Below are 19,378 nucleotides of genomic sequence, written 5' to 3' on the forward strand. Positions count from 1 at the left end.
ACTTCTCTCAGCTCTGTCATTTGACTAGCCCAAACTTTACATTTTAGGTTCACTATTTCTTTCTTTTTTAGCTGCTTTTTTTGCAAAAAGACTATACATCCACTGTACCCCACCTGATCAGCATTAAATGGAAGGCAGATATGGCTGGTGGCTTTGATCAGCATAGTGAAGAATGTAGCAGCTAAAATGCATGTATTACCCCCAGAAACTGATGGAGACCAACACAAAGCTGAATATGTGATTGATTGATCACATGGACATAAACACTCTAAGTAACTGGATGTGTAAAGTTGATAATATATTTATATTTTTTTTAAAAAAAAGAAAAAAGCAGTCACTGCATGTTTGACATATTGTCACGTTACATTGTTTCTATTACTTACACTGTATTTAATACATCATGGGTTGTGTAGAGTTTCACTACTTAATATTTATGTACAAATATTTGCACAATTTACTTCTATGGTCTAAGTTATTGCAATGTATATGGAATAAGGCTTTGATGACATCTATTTAATTTGTAAAATTGTCTTTTTTTATTTTATCATTAACATTTTTCTGTTCTGACACACTGTTGTAATTTCCCCTAAGGGATCGATAAAGTCTTTAAAATCTAAAAGTCTCTCTATATAACCTTTCTGCTGTTCCGAGTTCAATTTGATAAAATATGTAGTCCTAAAACGTATAATCTTTTATTTGAATGTTTAACTCATTAAAAGAACAATTCTGGGAAACACTGAAATTAATGAGATTGAAAGTTAAGTGGTCCTACTTTTTTGTCTGCTTTCCTCTCTGCTGTCCTACACTCTAACCTTGGTTAAAATATTTTGCCTACCATAGTGCACTGCAACTCTAATAGCAATTTCCTCATCAGCACTCTCCTAACTCCCACCTCTGTTTATGCACTGATTAAGAGACCATACTCCCTCTCTTGCAAGCTATAAGTTTGCCATCTGCTTCCCATTCTGGCTGAAACCTCTTTTCCCATCATTGTAACAACAGAAACAAATTTGAAGAGTGACTCATCAGGCTTAGCAACTGTGCTCTGTACACCTATAGGCCATACCAGGAGGCTATTTTGAATAAAGTGAGTACGAATAGCTTTTTTCTCCTCTATATAAGTGGTTAGCGTGTTGTCATTAATATGCTATTATATGTCAAAATAAACAAAAAAGCTCCATATTTACACTAACTGGTCTTAAGTCAGACCAACCAGTCTTCCTAAGAGCCATGACCGTAAAAGTAGACGACGTGAAATGTCTTTAGGTGTATCTCTCAGCCTCTGATGCACTTCTTTTTAGTGCACTTGAGCTACTGATTTACAGACATGACATGTGGGTGGCAGTGTGAGCATGTATGTTATTACTCACTGCAAAACCCTGGCTAAATCCCATTTACTGTGCCCCGATGTAATAACACCTTAATTCTCTAAATGGCACGTTGACTTAGGCCATATATCAGTTTTTTAATCTACCCTCTTCAGGCACCACGTTAATGATCGACTTAAAAATGTGTCCCTTTTTTGAGGAGAAGATTAGTTTAAACACAGGGAGTCAGTGGGCAGGAAAGTGTCTGAGAGAAGCGGGGAGAAGGGAAAAGAGAGAAAAGCCAAAACCACTTTCCCATTAAGCTATTGATTTTTCTTCTGCTCAAGGACATGGTTCAATCCTGGGCCCATGTGTGGACTGTCTGTCAGGAATCTATGGCTCAGTTTTACACAGAAGAGTTGTATGTCATGGTTGTCTGTATTTGGCTAGGCCCTAAATCTGACCACACTCAACATGAAAAACAGGGATGGGCAAAGTGAGGCAAGGTCAAAGGGCAGCTTGTTGGTATGAGTGTCCTGTGTTGATGTGGCAGGCGTCAGGGAGACAGGTGTTTGGCACAAGTGTCTAAAGGCATTAACAATTAAATAAAAAACAAACACAGAGTCTGGCACAAGGATTAATGATTTACACATGCAAACCACCAAAAAAAGGAAAAAATGGGGACCACATCAATGAATTCCACTAAAAACCCTGCTCAAATCGCTTAGTGAAATCCTTGGTGACAGCTATTGATTTTTTGGTAGAGTCTAGTTAATTGGACTCAGGACCCTCTAAAAAGTGTGTGGTCCTATATCCTTTTCCTTTGTTCTGCTACACTTAATCATCTTTCCCCTAGCTATAGATTTCTTCTTGACTGTGTTCAAATCCATAGACATCAGGCCTGCGAGGACCAAGAGGAGAGGGAGGCAAAAGTTCACGAGGATCAATAAGTGGTTTATGGTCCAGATCAGATGTGCATGGTAGCCCTTAAAAACCCCAACTACCACTAAGAGGGAAACAGGAAGGGGAAACACAACAGCTCTTCATCAAACAGAAATATGGACCCAATGAAACGCTGATCTAACTAGTTGCTGGTTCCTTGCCTTAACATCTCAATTAGCACCCACAATCGAGTGGATACGAGGCCTCGTTAAAATTTAAGATAGAAGTCCTCCCTAAGGCCAACCAGTGGGACTGACTGTTGGTAGGAAATGTCAAACCAGCTGCAATCTACTGTGTTGAAGTCCAATTTTCTGCAGACCCGTTCATCCACACCAACTGCTCTTTAACTACATTAGCTTACATCCTCCTTTGCCTTGTCATGCAGTAATTACTACAGCACTTAGAAGGCTTTGCCACCCTAAAGTAAATATATGTCGTGTTTGGGGCATTTACTTAAACAACTGATGCTGCCTCCATTTATGGATGACAGTATTCAGTAAACAGATATGTAACACGCAGGTTTGTACAGTCGACGTCAGCTGAGATTGGCTTCACCATTACATGTAGAAAAACAACAAACATCTCAAATGTAGTGCGGTGTCACAAAAGCAAAATCCTTCAGTAAAGAAGGACTATTTTAAAATGTTATTTGTGTAGGGTTGATTTCTGTTAGTCAGGTATAATGTGAATCAAATTTCAAGATGGAAAAAACAGACCAGTCTGTTAAGTTCATGGTCTAATCTTTCACTTCTTCTCACATTTATATAAAACACGCAGGCAGTGGGTTTCTCATTTTAAGCAATTAGATTATACATTATTATGTTAACTCTAACTAAACTAAAAAGAAAAAAAAAGGTAAATACATGGTAAAGAAAAATCATTGGGCAATCGATATGATGCTGCAAGATCAACAGTTGCTGTTCTCAGTAATGCTGACATAATGCTTCTGTATCCTGCTGACTCTTGAAGCAAGCCCCACACTTCATGGAGGATTAATAGGACACCAGCACAATTATATAGCCCTATCATGTGACAAGGTTATGGTCATACAAAATTGACCTTAAGTGTCTACAAGATATTGTCACTGTATCTATCGATTAATTACCCCAATCAATTAAACTGAATTATGCAATAATAGAACAGAATGTGCTAAAGATACCATATAACTAGTACTGTAGGTAGTCCATTATGGTGGAGTTGAGTGCTAGAAGAGGGGCTCAGACAGATGGCTGCATGAACGCACCTAATGCCGTTTGCGACTTATCAGCTAGCGAGGAGGGGAGCTGATTGTGTCTCTCAATTATTCTAGTAGATGAAAGTAACGAGCGAAACAATAGCTAGACCACCTCACTAAATGGGCACTAATGGGCGAGATAGAAACCAGGGGAGGGATGGAGACAATGGAGACAACTGTAAAAGAGATTATTGTGATTTGATTCTGGTGGACAGGTAATTGCTAAATTACTTCTTTTCTTTCATCTTGTGCTTTTGTTTGTCGACCTTTCGTAATGGTGCATTTTTAAAGGCATGTTAGTCCCAACTTTTAAGGGATGTGAGGACCTGGTTCACAGACAAAGAATGATTATTTCAGAAAAAACGAGGACACCCAACTATTTCTTCTTTCTATGTGTTAGACTCCCTGAACCCAAGACACACTATGATAATACCTGAAACAAAACAGTACTAATAAAAAGTAACACTGACAATTTCTGAACCACCTATATGTTGTAAGAATGAAATAAGGATAAAAAAAAAAAAAAAAAAAAAAAGCTGGCAAGAAAATGATGTGAAAATGTTATGTGTCTGGTCTGTTCTGGTACATACTGCTTCCAGGAAATAGCCAAAACAATGTATTGCAGGTCAAACACAGATGAAAGTAGTTCACATAGTTGACTTAATACTAATGTAAAATAACTCCTTGCCAAATGTGTTCATGCAATAATATCAGGTCATCAGACTCCTGTATCCTGTTGTTGACTATTGTTTTGGATATTAATTGAAATACTTAAATCATCTTCACTGATTTTTTATTTCTGTTTCTGCCATGATACCACAAAGTGTTGTAGGTGTATTTTGGTAAGTAGAAGTACACAAGTGCCATTATCACCTGTATAAAAGCAACACAACACCCAAGGACTAAGTGCAACACTAAAAAGTTCACTCTTTACTCTGTACTGCATTTTTACATCCTATATGCTGAGAAAAGTATTCAGTTAAATTTGGAGGGAGGCAGTCTTCAGTTTAGTTGGGAACTGAGACACAGGTTGACCCTGAGTTTGGCCTGCCACAGGGATAAACTCAGGTTCCCTGGAATGTTCTGTGACACAGAATCTGTGCAGTGACAGAGACGAAAAAAAAAAATAACAGATGAAAAATGGATGAGAGCGCAGGAGTGAACAGGTGGTGTCCAGGGTTTGTGTTAGAGCCAAGACACTGATCGAAACTGTGGGACACTGGGCATCCAGGCAATTAAGGTGTGTCTGTAAGTCACTGACCAGACTGAGAAGTTAATGCATGTGCTAGTGTGTATGTGTTAGACTACTTCTCATGAAAAAAGCTTAACTTGCCAAAAGACTTGTAGCAAAATGTTTGATGCAAGCACAGCCCAAGGGTGAAGGACACTATATTAATCTTCACAATACATGAATACATTAAACTCGGATCCCTTCTACCACACCATCTTTGTGTACAGTGCACTAACCAGTCTCAGACAGAAGCTTAATGGACTCCAGCACGCGCTCAGTGTAGACCCCAGGTTCATAGTTTTCCATCTCAGCGTTAATGATGTGGACCACACGAGCAGCTCGGCCCCGGATAGCTCCAGCAGTTCGGTCAAGGGTGTCCACATCTCTCTCTTGCAGAGCAATTACGCATTTGTTGACATCCTCAAGGATGTGGTTCTCTTGGAAAAGGTAAAAAAGAATGAAGTTGTAATGGAAAAATGTGGTAGGAGAGACACACGGCGTTCTCCTGTTGAGAGAAATACTTTTTGTACAAAATCCTGATCCTTCACAAAAGTTTAAATTTAAACGAAAATCACTTTTTACCTATTGATGTACACAGTTACTTCACAAAGAACTGAATTCATTTCTATATTTTGAAATTACAGTTCAATTTATGTAACCATCCATCCATTTATACCATTTATACTTATTCCTAACCAGGGTCATGGGGATCTGCTGGAGCCTATCCCAGCTCTCTTTGGGTGAAAAGGCAGGGAGTACAACCTGGACAGCTTATGTAACCATGTTTTTTTCTGTTAAAAACATAACAATGCATTCCAGTGCACCAAAATTACAAGCATGTGGATCATTTTCTTCAGTCATCCAATCTGTGAGGAATTTGTGCAGTCTTGTACCTGACACAGAAAGGAAGTCATCCACAGAGGTGATGTCATCCACAGCTTCGGTCAGGATGCGCACCTGTTTCTCCCACTGGTCCTTGAAAACGTCCATGTTGTCCTGGGCCACCTTGCTTTGGGGGCGGGCAGCCAAAGTGAGTGCAGCATTGATAACCTGGCATGAAAGGAGAGTTACCAGTGTAAGCGTATACCAATACTTTAGGTGAGTATATGTGTCAATGTGGGTAATTTACAGATAGAAGTCACTGATTTTGGTGCAAAAAGCATTTGTATTAGTTTTTAACATATTGTAGGTCAGTAGAAACATATGTTAAAGGATAAGTCCAGTAGCAACATGCAATAGATCATCTTATTATTAATGTCTATGTCATATATATAGTTGATATAGTTTTGGTTTTAAGTCTAGTGCTTTGCAAAAGCCTCTCATCCAGGAGTAAAAAGGGCATTTGCTGGAGGCTTTTTTTAAGCTACAGCTTAATACATATTTAATATTTAGAGAGTATTTATAGAAGCAGGACAAATTTTGTAACATTGTCTCAAATTAAACTACAGTTAACATTTTCATGCTGAAGGATCATAATCCACAGTTCGATTTTAGGTCATTTATGTGTTTTGATCATTTAAAGACTGAATAGAGGTAAATGGCACAGAGGAATGAGCTGCATCAGACACTAACTTCAGAGGGACACTTGTTAGTGGGATCAATTCATTGTTAGTTTTGGTGTGCCCATGGAATTTGTTGACAGTAAGTGTCACAGTGAGATTGTAATATATCATTTTGATTGGTTGCCAAGCTTCAAGAGGGTATTATCTAATATGAGCCTGTCAGAGGGCAGATGCCCAGAGGAGAGCAGAGATATGAATGCATGAGAGCAGCATAGTGCAGATAAACCTTTTACTGAGACCATAATGGACAACCAATGATAACCCTCATCCCTGAAGTATTGCAGTTTATTTTCACTCTACGTCTGTTAGTTAACCTAAATGAACTGAAACTAATGCTGAGCTCAGTGCACATTTGGTGATATGAAAAGAGGAGCCAGCCTGACCACCTGGAGTGAGTGACACCACAGGGGAATGAGTCTAAGGAAGTAGTTGGGCTCACTGAGGTTTATATAAGGCTTAAATACTTTCTTGGTGTTTAAAATAAAGGTTTACAGTTTGTGACATTGGCAGCTAGTAGCTGGTATAGCCAAAAGGCTCTGTGCCATTTGAATCCAGCAACAAAACATATCACTAGTGCTCTCTGTGCCATGACATGAATAAAATAGTGAATATCTTCAAACGTATCCTTTAAACTCATGGTCAGTAACATATGATGTGTTAAAAAAAAGCACAGATATGTATTGCCCGGATATGATGTAATATCTTTTTCCACCTTGAAGAGAAGAGATATTTTCCTAAACTTACTAGGCTTCAAGAGTGTGATATCTGCCATACATGACATTTGGCTTCAAGTTTTAAAAAACAGAACAAAACAAAACAAAAAAAAAAAAAACACACTTCACAGAATTTACAAAGAAAATAATACAGCTCTTTCCAATCATAGGCAAATTATGTCCTTATATTTTTTAGATTAGTAACATCCTGCTGAGACTCTTCACATCAACAGACTTGTACTTAAGAACAGGCAATATTAATCATATCACTATGACAGCTGGCTTGTGTACTTTAGCCAGAAGTACCAGGATTCTTTTCTCCCTGTTCTTTATCACCTCTTGTTTTTTAGATGTAGTCTTGATTAAGTTATGCTAATATAGAAAAAGAAATACTATGATGTAGACATAGCAGTCTATAAGGTTCTGGTTCTGTGTGCCTGCATATGTAAAGATAAAAGGCCAAGGGTAAACTCTACTCAGAACATATGGAAATATCTCTCTTTGTTCCCCCTCCTCTTTGTTCCTTTCTCCCTAGTCACAAAGTCTGTGTCTATTATGTTTTTAATCTGTCTGTGTTGAGTATCATAAACATATAGAAGGCAGTTCCTCCTACCCAAGTTTTCTAGTAAGGTGTGTGCATGGTAATGTCTGCATATAAGATTGTGAATCTTACAGTCAGCCTCCCTTCTCCATTTCTCTTCTCCATTACTATTGAGTCCCACGTGAATAAGGTGGACGTTAACCTTGGAAGGAATGAATCGATTTTTACATCCTCCTTTGCTTGCATCCTGAGAAACACTACCACAAGGTCCTCCTACACATTATTCATGCTACAGAGCTTACTTTTATTCTATCGACTAAGATTTTTTTTCTCCCAAAAAAAAAATTCCAATTTCAAAAAAACTCTCTATCTATGGTACTTTTAGAAAAATATGAGAGGTAGCAATTACCGCAATGCGTAATTAAAATGAACACTTGTGTAAAAGGTGCTTTATTGTGAGATCAAAATGTTTGGGTTTTTTTTTTTTTTTAAGTTCTCACCTGTGGACATAAACTGTCAATTTGGGTGGCAGCCATACGAACCAACTTCACACCCTCTTCATTGTTGGAGATGGAGCAAGCCAGGTTGGCCACCTGAATAAAACAAACCAAAAAAAAGACACACTGTGCTTACAACCTGAAGCTGAATGTACATTACATTAAATGTTTTTTTTGTAGTTGCAATTTTATCAAATGCATATCTTTTTTTTTAACCTTATTTTAAAAAATTCCTCTTTCTCAAATACTCCACCACTTATCTTACTTTTAATTGCAGGAGATATCATATCAGATAATATAGATGGCACTCTCTGTGTTGCGGAGTAAATGAGTTGTATATGACATACTGCAGATATTTGAAAATAATGTGTGGGACTGATTTTTACAGGCAACCAATGGTACACATCTCTGATTGCAATAACATTACTATGAAGGGCATGCATGTCAAGGATGCTCATGACATAGAAGAATGACATAGCACAAGGTGGAATATAGGGCTCAGTTGCAGCAAGGTAAATGGATTCATTCCAGCAGAAAATGGCCAGGTTTGCACAACATGTACATAGAAACCTTGGCGAGCCTGACATTTCCAGCATGGTTGCAATGCATGACAAGCATGACTAAACCATTAAGGGGCTTGGTGGTGCAAAGAGGTGCTTTACTTTATAATTAAGGCCAGATGTTTTTCTGTGTATAAAACAATCATTAGTTTGATTTATGTTCACCTTCATATCAAGACGCATTTCCAACCTGAAAACCTCATGACAGACCCATTGCTCATCCCAGTCAATTTTTGAAGTTAACAGATCTGAACTAATATTTTAGAAATTGTTTGTCCACACTAATATTTGAAGAGTTTGTTGATTTTTCATTTGTATTCAGAATACCATATATACTTATTGAATAATGACAAAAAAAAAAAGTTAGAGGTTCTATAAATATAAAATATTTTTATCACCAGAACCATATCACTAACAAACATACACACACAATGTACGTCACTACATTTCTCCAGAGTATCACTTTATTGCACAGTTAATTTTTATAACTTTAAACTCTCTATAATCCAATACCTTTCTTATGTAAATCAGATTTCAGCATGAGCCTGGGCTTTGAAACTGAGCTAAACAGACACATGCCTGTTGGCAGCAAAAGGTGCCAGTATGCATTAGCACTTCTAGTGCTCACATGTCACTGTTTGAGGCAAATTGAGGTAAATCAAATTTGTGTTAGAGGACTCTTGCTTAGAGCTCTGTCTCTTTCCTCATGACAGCAATGAGCACATTGATAGATTGCAGTCCTTTATGTGAAGCAGTGTGGGTATGTGTTTAAAGTGTGAGTGTGTATGACAGAGAGAAAGACAGGAGTGTGATTGAGAATCTGCGTTTCCGATCAACATAAGTGGCTGCTCACAGAAGATTTGTTTCAAAAAACATATGAAGCATCACTGAAATGACAATTCCAGCATATTTGAAGTTTCCTACATCCATTTACTGTTTCGCATAACTGTAAAGTACACAGGGAGCCTCTCTCTTTTCTTATATTGGGACTTATTTATAGTTTTCTTCTTGTCTTGCATCTACAATGCATTTGAAATAAATGCTGTATAATTTTCCAAAATGCACAATTAGTGGCCAGTTTAAGCCAACCTGTTTCCAGCTCTGCTATATTTTCCTTTTACTTTAATGGACAAAAGTTGGGCTAAAACTGAAAGTGTCCTGAAATAACATAGTGCTTCTGTGGTGAAGTAACAGGCTTTCAAGAAGTAGAACAAAATTGCAGTACCTTTTTCCATTTAGCTCTTTTCCCAATTGTAGTAAAATTGCAGTACCTAAGCAGTTGACAGAAAATAACTTCTCTCTGTTTTTATTCACTTATATAGTTTCCTTACCCTAGTTCTGATCTGGCCCAGAAGCCCATGTGAGGCAAGGGGGCAGAGGGCTTTCTGGAGGCTGGAAGCATGCCCAACAGGCCCACTCCCTCTTACCCGGCACAGCGAGCTGGGCCAGAGCCAACATTGCAACATCCAGCCAAAACTACTAATTGCAATTATCTGAGGAAGTGCTTCTCCTTTGAGGTTTTGTTTTTTTCAAAGAGGGCAGGGAAAAACCAAGACAGAAGGTTTGAGACTATACCACACAAGCCTAACGCTGATACGGTCAAGGATGTTGGAACAGAATACGCAATTCAAAGCAGTGTGTGTGTGTGTGTGTGTGTGTGCGCTTCTGTTCGTGTGTGTGAGGGAGAGAAAAGGAGCAATAGAGAGAGATCCCTGCTGAATGCCCATTCTTCATTTTAGCCTCGAACAAAGAACTATCGATTTTTTCTTTTTGCTCTGTCCTGAATAATCACTTCAATTCTAATTTGATGAAGGTTTCCACTGCATTTGGAGAGATGGGCATTCTCATGTATGCTATCTAAATCACCTAAATGGAACTGAGTAACTGAAAATAGATCTGATGGTGTCATTTTATCTCATTTTTTAAGCAGCAGCCATTACCGACAATCTCAAATCTATGGTCAGGATGCACTGATGATGGTAATACATTAAATACCTGCTGTTTTTCTTTACTGCTGTTTAGGGCCATCTGCATCAAATGCACATAATCAGATTATCTTTATTTAATTTCCTGAGCCTCCTCTAATTGCACCTCCTGATGTAATGCCGAAAACCTGTTTAACACATTACTTTTTTCTTTTCTCAATAATTTTTTTTGACGGAGCAATTTTAAAAGATTGACTGTGCCAAGGAACAGGAAAGCTTAACTCTGGAGAAGGTATTTCTACAGTCATTTTCAGGAACTGCACCTCACAAATCAGCCCTTAAGTTACTAACCCTCAACTACTAACTGAGTCAGTCTTAACCAAGGTGCCAGCCTCAACACCTTCGCCTGAGGAAGAAGCTGGAAGCAGACTTGAAAAGAGAAGAATGGCAGTGCAAGTGGAAGAAGCATTCAGTAGGGGATGTCATTTTTAAGTTACGTGACGTAAGACAGAAGCATTTTGTTCTATTAAAAGACTGTCATCTGGATGCTTACTTGTTGCAGGGATGGTGTTGGCAGGGGGTTTATTGACATGTGCTAAAGGTTGTGTTTTATCCCCTCAAATGCACAAAACCACCAGAATCTTTCACTGCATTTTATGCCTCTGTGCCTCTTAAGCACAAACATCACCATCGCCATATACTCCCCCACATACAGAGACACACACAGGCAAAGAGTAAATAAATCAGTATGTCAACATAGATGGAGCAGAACACGTAACAGGGGAATACAGTATGCAGACCGTGAAACAATTACAAGTCTGCCCTTGCAGTAGTACTCCGACTTGTTTTAGTCATGAGCTTTCACCTCCCGGTGGTGGAGCCTGTACATACATGTATAGACCAGAGGTGACAGAAACAGCTAAAGGTGCGTGACATTAGGCAGTGCTAGATGTCAAGGTTGTGTGAGGTAGAGGTCTCCAGAGGATATCAAGCAGCAGGAGCCGATGACCTGCTGTGACTGCCTATGAGCCACACCTTTGAAACTCAGTCCCTATTAAGGAGTGGAGTGTGTATCGCCTCAGGAAAAATGCCCACCGGGCTTGCAACAACATCAAAAGGCATGCCAGACCTTGCAGCATATTTAACAAGAAAAGTGTAAAATAACAAGAACAAAAGCAATAGACTTTATGAGCATGTTCACTATGATAATGACTGTAGCGTCTGTTCTACTCTCAGATCTTATTCAGATAAGGGCAGTCCTTGACTGGCAGATTTCTAATATTCAGAATAACAAATCAGACACCAAAAGCCGTGTACAGATTTCCTTATTGAGTGGCAGTTGTGTTTTTACATGTGTTTATTTTTGGGCAGAGAAATAAATGGGGAACTGCATTTTTAATAATTTTAACAATATTCCATATTGCAAAATATATAGGAAAGATAATATCAAGCAGCATATTTTTATATTTTCTTGTTTAGTGAGGTTAGGGCATAATTTGAATTTTAGGGAATGGTTTTGTGAGTCATTTTGATTACAGATTGCTGTTTAATTGCTCCCTCAGCTATCTTTTTTCAGTTTTCCCACCCACCCTCGCCTGAGAGACAAAATGGACCTAAATTGAGAGTGACTCTAATGCACTTAGGACTTCTCTCTACACTTCCTAACCCAGAATGGAAATGAGTTTAAGTCACTGTTTACTAAGTGACAGCTTCACTAATATGCGGCTGACTGGGATACAATCCTACACTCCTCCACAAACTCTCTCTGCAGTGACTGCAAATGTAGTCACTGGCACAAATGCAAACACACAAATACACAGGAACAAGGAGAGTCTGCCATTATTAATGCCTAAATCGTCGAGATAAAAGTAGCAGCTTAATAATAGTCCAAAATAGTTCAGCGTTTGTTTGCTAGTCCACCAGTTAACTAGTGAACAATCATGGATGCATGCTACAGTAGATCAAAAACATTAAAAATTAAGGTGACAGTTGAGAACGATTTTGCTCCTTGACAAATGAACAGCAGGATATACAGGATGTGCAAAATGACAACTGAGAAATCACAGGAAAAAAAAAAAAAAATACTGAAAGGTCATCTCCATTTGGAAAAATATAGAAAACCTGTGCTGTAATGTAAAGATACAGTAAGTTTACAGTTTCATGACTATTGTACTAGCCCTGTGATGGACTGGTGACCTGTCCAGGGTGTACCCCTGCCTTCCACCCAAAGAGAGCTGGGATAGGCTCCAGCAGATCCCTGTGACCCTAAATAGGAATAAGCCGGTATAGATAATGAATGAATGAATGACTATTATACTATTTACTGTTGGTACTACTGAAAGTGAATACAAGATGAAATGTCAAATGGAAATGAAATTGCTGTAAAAAACACTGGTTTAATTTTAATTTATAACTTCCAGCGAATTTATATTCTGTGCTGCCAAACTGTGGCTAAGGTGTTTAAAAAAAGGCCTCCTGATAGCAACACGGAAGTTCAGTGACCTGATTCAATACGGTGAATGAGTCCTTAACAAAGCTGCTTCTAGGTCAGCTTTAGCAATTGTACACATCCCCTTTGACCGAACCTTTACAACAGGAACATGTACAAGAGCGTGTGACCGAGGTGGAAGTCAGGAGGAAATGAGACAGTCCACTCTGTAGTGCGCTGATAATATTTATATGCCCTGACTTTCTTTTACTGAAAAATGACTTCCACTTTAATTACCATGTAATGTGTTTAATGCTGCTCCTCGGTGTGTTAGATGATTAAGCTTTCTTTTTGACAGCACTACATCTAATAGAGTGCTACAGCCTTCGCTGTCTGTCCTCTTGTTTGTGTTCATTGGCAAATGCATGCAGAGGTAGCCCTTGCCTTTATATTCCAGTCCTTTCATTTCATAATCAATACTGTCTGCGGCATCTGAAGTGAGTAGAGCAAGTATTCCAAAGAAAAGCAAATATTCAGAAATATTCCACCGTAGTAGTAATTTTGACAGTTCAACTACAAGGTCGACAAAAACAAAACACTTTATCAGAAAACAAATTAGTGCAGTATAAAAATGAACAGACTACTGAAATATGTGTTTGATACAAATCTAATTTCCACTCCCTGAATTAGCTGTATGTCCGACACAGACGAAAGCTGCCAAATTTTTCTACCTATTCGCCTGTAACCAAATTATCACATATTATTATCACATCTAATTAAAATTATTACAACCTAAAACTTGTTTTAAACTCACTTGAGTGTTATGTGACAACCCTTGGCTTGTTTAAAGTGTTGCATTTGATAACTGATTGAATCAACGTTTCTCCTTCTGGCTTACTGCAGTTATATGCACTCTCTACTGACACAGTTGAGCACTGCAAACCCATACACTTGACCCGGCTTGGCTGTTGCTGATACCAGCCCTCATATAGACCCGCTGTCCCCGAAGCTTGTTTCCTGAATGCTGATTAAACAGTTTAGATTCTGCATTGCTCCTTGTCTTTCTCCTGTTGCCTGTGGACTTTGAAGTGACTAATTGTTGCATTTTGTTTGCACAACTTTTAATACCTGTTAGTGTTGTTTCCGATTCGATTTTAAGACTTTTATCATCTCCTGGCTAGTTTTTTTTTAAAAGTTTTTTTTTATTTTTGCAGTTGTCATAAGACAATGTATATTTTGGTTACTTATTATAAAATATACACACATAACACCAATATAATATACTTTAAAGTAAAAACAAATAAATAAATAAAATTATAATTTCATTTAATAATGGCATATCATGTTAGTGTATCCTTGGCCACTGTAGGCTGAAAGGTGAAACCTGGATATTGAATACTGGAAAAATTAAAATACACAGTACATTTAGAGGTTCACATCAGGTGTATTTCAAGGGCAATCACATGATTGGTCTTAAGATCTAAAGCTGCTCATTTACATTCTGTCTCTGGCATTTCTGTGACCTAAATATATCAAATAAGCCCTTGATTCAAGCCATAGCTTAACTTATTTAATGTTAGAACTTCACTTGGAAGTTCTAATTTCACAAAAAACAAAAATGTAAATAAATTATCAACATGAGAACTTCATGAAAATATGCAGGATTTAAGTGGAATGCAACTACAGAAAGGGATTGCGCTTTTAAATGACTTGGTAAATATTATTTTCATATTGATGTGATTTTTCTTTTGCCCCCATCTGCATTTTAGATCTTGCATAATAGGCCTCAGCTTGATTGTCTATTGATTGAAAGGAAACGTTGGCTATATCTCTTTTTACCCACCTAAACTGGAAGCATAAATAATGAGGTCTTTTTTTGACTGCTTTTGGAATACAACTGCGGAGTTTCGCAGCCATTTGTAATACTTTGGCTTACAATTCATTAGAATTCAGTGTTCTATTACTATTTATAACTGATAGGAACCTTTAGTTAAGTAATTAAAATTAAGGACCTGGATTTAATATATTACTTTAACCTTTTCACAAGAGAAGAAAATTCCAGTGACACTTTTTTATTTCCTTTCCTTTACTTTTCATGCAAGTATATATGACTTTAAATCAAAGCTGTGGTCAAACTTTACAGAAAATAGCCTTCGCAGTCACATCATGGTCGCCTTGACAACCATGACTGAGCATGCATGAAAGGCTGACAGAGTGTGATTTACAGTGGTCGTTTCACCGGAGCTGCAGCTGAGGGTTGGGTATTCCTGCTAATACCATGGCTGGCTTCTCGATAAATATGATAATTTGCTGCAGGCTGCTGGGGAGGTGAACCAGCACTGCTAGCAGGGAGAGGTTAGAATCGTACATGAGACAACAGCGGGGGTGGATGACAACACAGATCAGACAAGTACAGACACATGCACGTGGCCACAGACATACATACATACACATACACATACACACACACACCCCCAGATAGGATTGTGGAGGCACCTGATGTAACACAGAAGAAGATGTTAGCAATCTGTTTGCAGCCGTCTGAACTTTGCTTGTTCACCCCTTTATGGTGCTAAACGTCAAGGACTAGTGGATTCTTTCAATGACCACATACAGAAAGGCTTCAAAATGTGATTTATTTACACTGGAATTTGAATGCCTAAATGAAGATAGCCATAGGAAGAGAGGATGGGCACCTAGAGAATAATATCCACAATATAAAATTTTATTGAGCTCAACAAGGGACACAGAGAGGTAATTGAAAGCAATATAAACAAATCATAAAGTTAGCTGGACCGAACTGACTTGGGACGAGGATATATATGTGAGCATATGTATGTGTGTGTGCATGTGAGCATATGTGTGTGTGTGTGTGTGCGTATGTATATGTGTCTGCACGTGCTGTAGATGAGCATCTTACAGCCTCAATGTAGAGTCCTAGATATTGGATTATCTTGTTCACTATTGCTGTGAATGACAGAGCATTAAAGGAAAAAGGGAGAGGGGAACAAATGGCTGACTCATTTTCCCTCAGGCAGAGGGCAACTATTCACACTTTCTTATTGGCCTTGCTGTCTCACTGCTTTGCTGTGCTCTGGTCTTAAAGGAGCAAAGGCTGGCTAGACTGATTTCTCTTCATTTTGCTACAAGCACTCTACAGGATGGCGGTAGAGTGCTTCTACCGGGAGGAATGGGGGTTAGGAATGGGAGGGTGGGATGGGCAGTCAGTACCACCTATACACTCAAAAAGTTGTGTCTCCCAGGTAGGTAGGACAGCAGTTTGTTCATCTTACAACATCTTCTGCTTTTTGCTTAAGCTGGTACTGTAGCCACAGGGGCCAGACTGCCTCTCTCACAGTTCCTCTCTATTCCTCTTCACCCTCGGACAAAAAAAAAAAAAAAAACACAGCTAGGGCTGTTTCAACTGAAGTATTGATTTCTCTTTGCCTTCTCTCTCTCTCTCCCTCCTGCCCTCGCTTTCTAAGTGCTAGCCAAGCAGTTGGGCTTGGCACCAAAACATAATTATGAAAATGGACCTCTGGGTTGTTTCTTTTAATCTATCTGTACATTCCACAGTCCCTTTGCAACAAAAGCTATTCTGGGGAATTGAAATGTTTAACCCACTGTACTGTAAGGAATGGCATATTTATTGGTGACACAACATCGATTGCTGTCTAAATCAGGTGTGTAGCAGTTGTGTCACTACTTTGAGCTAGCATACTCAGGAAATGCCTATAAAAAAACAGGCTCGCATTGTAGACAGACCCACAGATGTGTAACTACCATTGCAGGGCAAGATCCGAGTGCTTGGTAGTTTCAGTCTTAACGCATCAATTTACACTGTGTGGCACCCATGACAAAGTGCCTCGACTCAGACAGCAATTGCTGCTCCCTCTCCAACTTACAGTTCAATGGCCAGTGAAACCCAAATGACGCAGCCAAAATCAGGCCCATTTTCGAGACATTAAACTCTGCAGCACGATGTCAGATGCAGTGGCTGCAGTCTGAAAAGTGCTTCCTTGCACAAGTTGTTAGTGTTATGTTTCAATGCAGTCAAAACATATATTTAATAGATCTGAGCTACCTTTCCAACCTACTGGTTGCTAACTATAGAAAATTCATTATTCCAAGCAATGGGTTATAATAAGGTTAAGATTAGTTTGCAAGAAAGATCATGCAGATCATCCGGGTTTGATGTTTCTACAAATATCTAAATTGTTAGTTAATGAGTATGTTTGTAAGATTTTGCATAGTTTATATAAACCTTAGTTCCATTTGGCTTTTTACAGATTGTCAAATTGGCACTCTGTTTCATACAGGACTAGATTCCCTGTTGAGCCAATGGACCTAAACCACAATATTCCAATCTCAGACAAAATGTGAACACAGCAAGACCTTGACATTTCTCTACATCACATACCTCTGCCTTCTCACATCTATCTAAGGCACAAGAAAAGCATGATTAGTCCTGTTGGATAATAGATGCATGCAGTGGGAAAGGTCAGCGGTTGTCAGTCCTTAATGCTTCAACCTTTAAATTGGGGGAGAAGGGAGATAATTTTTTTTTTTTCAAATTTGATCAATGATGACAGGAGTTGGTGACACTAATGATTTCTAAAAATCACTAATTACAGTACTCATTCCATGTCATACACATGTGAAGCATGGTAAGGAAATGTAAACACAGCTCAAGAGCTAGAAAAGTTCAGCTTTACCTTCAGACAGCCCAGATGAACAAGAGGGACTTCTTCATCTGATCTGTCTGGTGTGTTTTTGTCTGTGTAAGTTTGAATGTGCCAGTGAATATGTCACATTGATTCCTGTGGTTTTAAACTAATACTTGTGTGATTTTTCTCTCAGGTGACAAAAAGAAAGTGTGAAGACGTGAAAGGCCAACATGACATTAGCTGTGAACAGAAATAACAGCACAATTAAAAAATAGCCTCTATCACGATAGTTATTAGTCCTCCTCCACCTTGGAATATTATTCCTAGCAGGGTGTTAATAAATAACACCTCATGTATAATGCAACATGCACCTAAGCTCTGGCTGATATTTGAAAGGTTTTATAAGTGCACTTTCTGTGGTGATATATGGTATAGCGCAGATGAAACAGTGAGCATATAAGAAAAAAGAGATAAAAAGGAGATCTAAAAAGTTTTGCTAGGAGTCATTTTGTCTTCAGATAATTTCTTCAAATGTCACTTCATACTGCAAAAATTCAGATATCAGGATGAAAAAAAGAATCACTGCAAACGTTTCATTTTCCACTGTACTGACTTTATAAACGGCCCTGCGATGGACTGGTGACCTGTCTAGGATGTGCATCCTGCCTATCACCCAAAGAGAGCTGGCATAGGCTCCAGCAGATCCCCATGACCCTAATTTGGAAAAAGTGGGTATAGATAATAAATTAATGAATGTATGATTTTATAAAGACAGTCTGTGCTGAGCCCATTAGTGTTGATTGTTGTCAGTTTTATAAAATGGCGTTAACGTGTTTGAAATTATATCGTCTTGGCACACTTTTTGGCAGAGGACATTCACCAAAATAATAAATGAATCACAGCAAGTTAAGGACTCACTGACCAGACAAAGTCAAATTTGCAATCAGCACAAGTCTTTGATGCAATGGCTTTGGCTAATTACTTCATTAAGGAGCAGACGTAACTTTTGCTCTGACTTGCCAATTAATGTGAACCCTGAACCACATGTGTTATAGGTGCTTCTCTTACATGGCAGTGATAAACTATAAATTGTGGGTCCAATTAATTTAGGATTGGTATAATTAAGCTTTGGGATCTAAACATTGCAAGTTCTATTGCTCCTCAGGGAGTAGTGTCTGGATGGTTTCATGCAGTAAATAATGTTCACAAGCTTCATTTTCCACCTTGAAAATGTTCTTTCATATAAAGAAGACATTAAACCATGTTGCTGTCATCAACCACTTTCAGGAAACAGTTGCCTTATGACCAGCTGGGGTCCAGGCTGTAGCATTTAAGGTTATTTGCACAGTATAACAGACAGCAGGTTGTGGGAGTCACCATCAGGGCATATTCACAGCTGCCATCCCAGGGGTGTTGTTTCTACGGTACACTGTGTACTGGGGTATTTGTCTTAAAATTTGGCTGGCTGTTTTGGCTTCACAGATCAACCTACACTGAAACCAAGTTATATTTATTTGTGCAGAGCATGATCATATTTGCAGTCTCAAAGGGCTCTACAATGGCTAAACATGAACCAATAAAAACTGTTCATATAAAGATTACAGTATCACCTGTTGAGTCTTTGCCCTATCACAACACCTGTTAATAGATGAGCTGACTTCTTTTCTTTATGGCAGCAAGAGCAGATGTTTTCCTCAAGCTGCTTGAATCGAATTCAATGCAATTCCAGGTAACATCTTGAATACCGGATGGATGGATGGATGGATGGATG

The 19,378-nt window shown here is 38.5% G+C and overlaps 1 protein-coding gene across 3 annotated transcripts in view; it reads right to left on the bottom strand.

Annotated features, from left to right (window-relative positions):
• Window positions 1-19,378, bottom strand: part of ctnna2 (catenin (cadherin-associated protein), alpha 2) — a 306,072-nt gene that overhangs the window by 26,217 nt on the left and 260,477 nt on the right. For all 3 annotated transcript variants that reach the window (XM_026304269.1, XM_026304268.1, XM_026304267.1), the window contains exons 10-12: window positions 8,031-8,123; window positions 5,608-5,764; window positions 4,951-5,151 (exon numbers count right to left, since the gene is read on the bottom strand). In XM_026304269.1, the coding sequence (XP_026160054.1) occupies window positions 4,951-5,151; window positions 5,608-5,764; window positions 8,031-8,123 (451 nt within the window). The remainder of the gene's footprint in view (window positions 1-4,950; window positions 5,152-5,607; window positions 5,765-8,030; window positions 8,124-19,378) is intronic.

The sequence above is a fragment of the Mastacembelus armatus genome, chromosome 1, assembly GCF_900324485.2.
Source record: "Mastacembelus armatus chromosome 1, fMasArm1.2, whole genome shotgun sequence".
Lineage (NCBI taxonomy): Eukaryota > Metazoa > Chordata > Actinopteri > Synbranchiformes > Mastacembelidae > Mastacembelus > Mastacembelus armatus.